At 39.3% G+C, this 2,722-nt stretch overlaps 1 protein-coding gene across 1 annotated transcript; it reads right to left on the bottom strand.

Annotated features, from left to right (window-relative positions):
- Positions 1-220: 220 nt before the first annotated feature.
- On the bottom strand, positions 221-1,154 carry LOC110891721. The gene is made up of 4 exons (XM_022139327.2): positions 891-1,154; positions 731-814; positions 449-637; positions 221-338 (listed from the first exon to the last, which is right to left on the bottom strand). Exons 1-4 carry the CDS (start codon positions 1,139-1,141, stop codon positions 299-301), a joined length of 564 nt encoding a protein of 187 aa, XP_021995019.2. The 5' UTR covers positions 1,142-1,154; the 3' UTR covers positions 221-298.
- Between the last annotated feature and the right edge of the window lie 1,568 nt (positions 1,155-2,722).

Below are 2,722 nucleotides of genomic sequence, written 5' to 3'. Positions count from 1 at the left end.
TTTAGTTTTACGGCCGAAAAAACAAAACCTGCCTATTTTTAAACAACGCAAGCATACGCAATGAACATAATCAACATATACTAAAGGTAATATAATTAAAAACTACGTTTAATTAAGTCGTACATTATATCCTACAACGTTTAATTAAATCCAAAACATACATTAAAAACAAGTCACTCATCGTCATCGTTATCGTTGGGTTCATCGTCGGATTCATTATCGAATAGATTGTCAGAATCGTAGTCTTTTGACTTTCCTTTTCCTTTTCCTTGTGAAGCAAGATAGTTGTTAAGTTGGTTCAAAAATGACGGGGTTTGGAACAAGCTGTTAACAAAATCCTACAATAATAGATAGCAAAACGTATATTAGCATATTAATTAACGCTACCAACATATATTTAACAAGGAAACATGCGTTCGTTTGTCATTTTTTAAATTGCGCAGTTTACCTCGGAAAAGGGTTCTTGCGTCCGAGCTTGCGAAGACGACATGTTAGATGACGAGTGCGAGGACGTGTTGGAAGAAGGTTTAGGCCCCATCCCACGGTACCATCCTCGCCGCTCACCCAACGCTTCCTGATACGGGGCAATTGGCGGACCCTCACCGCTCCATTCACTAGTGGCATGTTGTATGTTCCGCTGTATTTTACGAAGATGATTAAATATATTTGTGTGTATATATATATATATATATATTTGTTATAGAAAATAATACTTAAAAGAAATACTTACGTAATTTTGTTCAGCAACCGGATCAACCCAATTCCCTTGATTGTCCGTGTGGGTTTTAGCATACGTAGGTACCCAATCCATATCCTGTTTAACATTAAACTTAGATTAGACATTAAATAAACAAAAGCTTACACACACGCACACATACATAAAACATTACATTTTTATAGGCGGTGCTACCGTACGAAGATGTCCCCCACGGTATGGGAATTGTTGTTTCTCGCGTACTAGTGTGTTGGCCTTGCTTCTTTTAATATATTTTTCTTCCCGGAAACCTTCGATGGTTCTCAACCAGTTATCATAGGGCATATCCTTGGGATGGAATGCCCTTGCACTCTCAAGATCATTGTAACCTCCCTTGCTCTTAAATAATTTTTTAGCATCGTACTTGCGGTCAGAGTACCGCTTCATAAGCACAGCCCTAATGCCACCAGTCAAGTTTTTGGCCTCTATATCACGTTCCACTTCATCAAAATTGAAATTTTCCTACAAATTAAATAAAAAAGTTAAAATATCATATATAAATTAGATTTGCATGTGCTTAAATATTTAATAAAATTTTATGCATATAAGTTATTTACCCGTAAGTGGTTCATGAGGGCATCCTTGTAATGTTGTTCAACGTTATCCCATCCAATTTTATCGAAGGGGATGGACCGCCACATATACAGGCCGGTATTGACCCTAGCTCTGTCGCCGCTAATACCTTTTAAATCCCCAACCGTTAGATCAGGATTTTGATCAACGGCTGGGGTTTGGTCTCAGGCCTCGTGACACGGATCGACCAATAGCGGCGACACTTGGCCCGTCGCCGCTAATGGTGTCGTCGCTAATGGTGTATAATTCTTGTAGTGGTGTTGTCTAGGCGGTCTTTTAAGGGGAAAAGTTTCAATTCTTTTATAAGAGCGAAGATTGGGAATGGTTTTTCGGTTAATTTTTGGTCGGATTTATGGGTTGGGGCGACATTGTTAAAAAACAGATGGCCTAGACTTTATAGCTTGGAGCGTCATAAAAGTTGCACGGTTGCGGAAAGACTTCAGATGCTGGATGGAAATTTGAGATTAAGTGCGGATTGGAAAAGATGAATCTCAACAGTTGAGGAGCTATCCGAGATACAAGACGTTTTGTTTCTTCTAAATAATGTATTGTTGACAGATTCCAAAGATATTTGGTATTGGGGTGAGGATGCCAAGGATGTTTTCTCGGTAGCTGCGGTGAAACGTTTGATTCGAGATGAAGTAGAGATCAGTCATGAGCAACTTATGCATTGGGAATCTTGGGTTCCGATCAAAATAAATATTTTTATTTGGAGAGCTGAGATGGATCGTATTCCTACCAAAGCGGCTCTTATTAGACGGCGGGTAGACATTCAGAATGGCTCGTGTTGTTTATGCGACTTTGGGGATGAGGATGTCTTGCACCTTTTCACAGGGTGCGGTTTTTCGTTTGGAGTTTGGTCCGCAGTGGGGCGATGGTGTAATATTATGCCTTTAATGGCTTTCGATTTTAAGGATGTGCTGGGCTTTCATGAGCGAGTTTCAGGAGGAAAGTGGGCCAAAAAAGTGGTTAGAGGGGTGGTTATGATTACCTGCTGGGCGATTTGGAAAACACCAAATGACAAACTTTTCTGGGGGTCTAACCCGAGGATTGTAGATGTGGTCGCTTGGATTAAATCTTGGTCTTTCTTGTGGATAAAAGGTAGGTCTAAATTTTCGGATATTGTTTGGAAAGATTGGGTCCGTAACCCAATGTATATGCTGTAATTGTTGCTTTGGTGGCCCTTGTTTTGAGGGCGTGCCCGTTTTCTAATGAAGTTTACTGTTAAAAAAAAAAACTTTTTACACTAAATAGTGTGGAACCGTTTTAAGGAAAAATCAATCAAATCTTTTACAAATCTTTACTTTTTTGAAAATGCAGGCCTTTGAGATAAATCCACTCTTTAAGACTAAATAAACCACGTAAGCTATAACCATCAAATTCTACCAAGTGTCG

Source organism: Helianthus annuus, chromosome 2 (assembly GCF_002127325.2).
Source record: "Helianthus annuus cultivar XRQ/B chromosome 2, HanXRQr2.0-SUNRISE, whole genome shotgun sequence".
Taxonomy (NCBI): domain Eukaryota; kingdom Viridiplantae; phylum Streptophyta; class Magnoliopsida; order Asterales; family Asteraceae; genus Helianthus; species Helianthus annuus.
The sequence above is the reverse complement of the archived record's forward strand: the minus strand, read 5'-3'. Positions and strand labels throughout refer to the sequence as shown.

Excerpts from the sequence above, each read along its gene's own strand:
- LOC110891721 (XM_022139327.2), bottom strand. The coding sequence starts at position 1,141 with ATGAAGCGGTACTCTGACCGCAAGTACGATGCTAAAAAATTATTTAAG. Across the intron at positions 815-890 it reads GTAGCACCGCCTATAAAAAT|GATATGGATTGGGTACCTAC; the intron begins GTAATGTTTTAT and ends AATGTTAAACAG. Across the intron at positions 339-448 it reads CGCAAGAACCCTTTTCCGAG|GATTTTGTTAACAGCTTGTT; the intron begins GTAAACTGCGCA and ends CTATTATTGTAG.